General features: G+C 34.7%; 1 protein-coding gene across 1 annotated transcript in view; it reads left to right on the top strand.

The window, feature by feature from the left end:
* Positions 1 to 97: 97 nt before the first annotated feature.
* Positions 98 to 1,164, top strand: part of LOC110454395 (WSC domain-containing protein 1-like) — a gene marked incomplete at its 5' end in the record, with an annotated part of 16,669 nt that continues 15,602 nt past the window's right edge. Inside the window, one exon of the mRNA XM_021503873.1 lies at positions 98 to 418. Coding sequence (XP_021359548.1) covers positions 98 to 418 — 321 coding nt within the window. The remainder of the gene's footprint in view (positions 419 to 1,164) is intronic.

Genomic DNA, 1,164 nt, shown 5'->3' with positions numbered 1-1,164 from the left:
TTTTTTTACGGACATATATTTAAATCTGCTTACATTTTTACTGCTATTGATATTGATTATATATACTAATTGATTATGTCCTTTTCTGTTTTTGTAGGTTATTGTACCGGAACTGTCTACTGTGACAAGTTTTTACATGGCCATGGTTTTCTGGGAGAATGCGTTTTTCCAAACCACAGGACAAAGGGTTGCATAGTATATAAAAGCCACGAAAACAAGCCGAAGGATCTGAAGCAATTCGACAGAGCAGTTATTCTGATAAGGAATCCTTACGACGCTCTAAAAGCATACTTCAACTGGACATTTGGAAAGCCTGTTAACACTTCGTCAGGAAATATCAAAACTTCCAAAAAATCACCAAAGTCCCCGAGGGATAGGTTCCATGCCCTTGTTGACCTCTCTCGTTTCAACTCCACCGGTAAGTTTCCGATTTCATTTACTCAACGTTTATTGGCCTAATGTTTTATATGCCTTGCTAAGATTTCTGTCCAAAAGAAGAGACTGTACAAAGTAGATTTATATTCCTTTATTAGATAGCTCCATTAATTTTAACAAACATAAAGTCAAGGATAGTATTTGCTTCAAAATGTGTTTATCTGTCTTTTACATCAACGTTTACAGTAGGACACCTACAAATATATATATATCTAACATTCATTAGATTTAGTTTCTATTTCATCACAAATTTCCGCTACAGAATTTCGTTTTGAATGCCTTATTTTTCCTTCACTAACAACTCGTAAGACGCATTTTAACCTGTTATTTAAAGAATAATGATAGTTGTTGGATCCAATGAATATCAAATTTGGTAAACAAATGATAATTTATTTTTACCACGGATCATAACCTATTAACAGCAAATTGTATTATTTGTGACCAGTCAGGATGTTACTGACCTGAGCTGGTCAGAAGTAAATCATACTGGACATTGGCCTCACATAGCCATCTATGAAAGGTTAATGGAATGGGCCTAGTCTAGAGTGACAAGTGTAAGCGCTGTACGACTTTGGTGAACTGAGGATCTTATTAATTATTAATTTATACAGAAGATCTCGTGCTACATGTACTTGTTAAATTAGCAAAGGATTTGCAGAATATTTGTTTATTTAGGCACATTCATGTACATTTGTATCTGCTGACCCAATTGCATGATCGTAAGAGGCG

This window comes from Mizuhopecten yessoensis, unplaced genomic scaffold (genome assembly GCF_002113885.1).
Source record: "Mizuhopecten yessoensis strain PY_sf001 unplaced genomic scaffold, ASM211388v2 scaffold7831, whole genome shotgun sequence".
In the NCBI taxonomy this organism is placed as follows: Eukaryota; Metazoa; Mollusca; class Bivalvia; order Pectinida; family Pectinidae; genus Mizuhopecten; species Mizuhopecten yessoensis.
The sequence above is the reverse complement of the archived record's forward strand: the minus strand, read 5'-3'. Positions and strand labels throughout refer to the sequence as shown.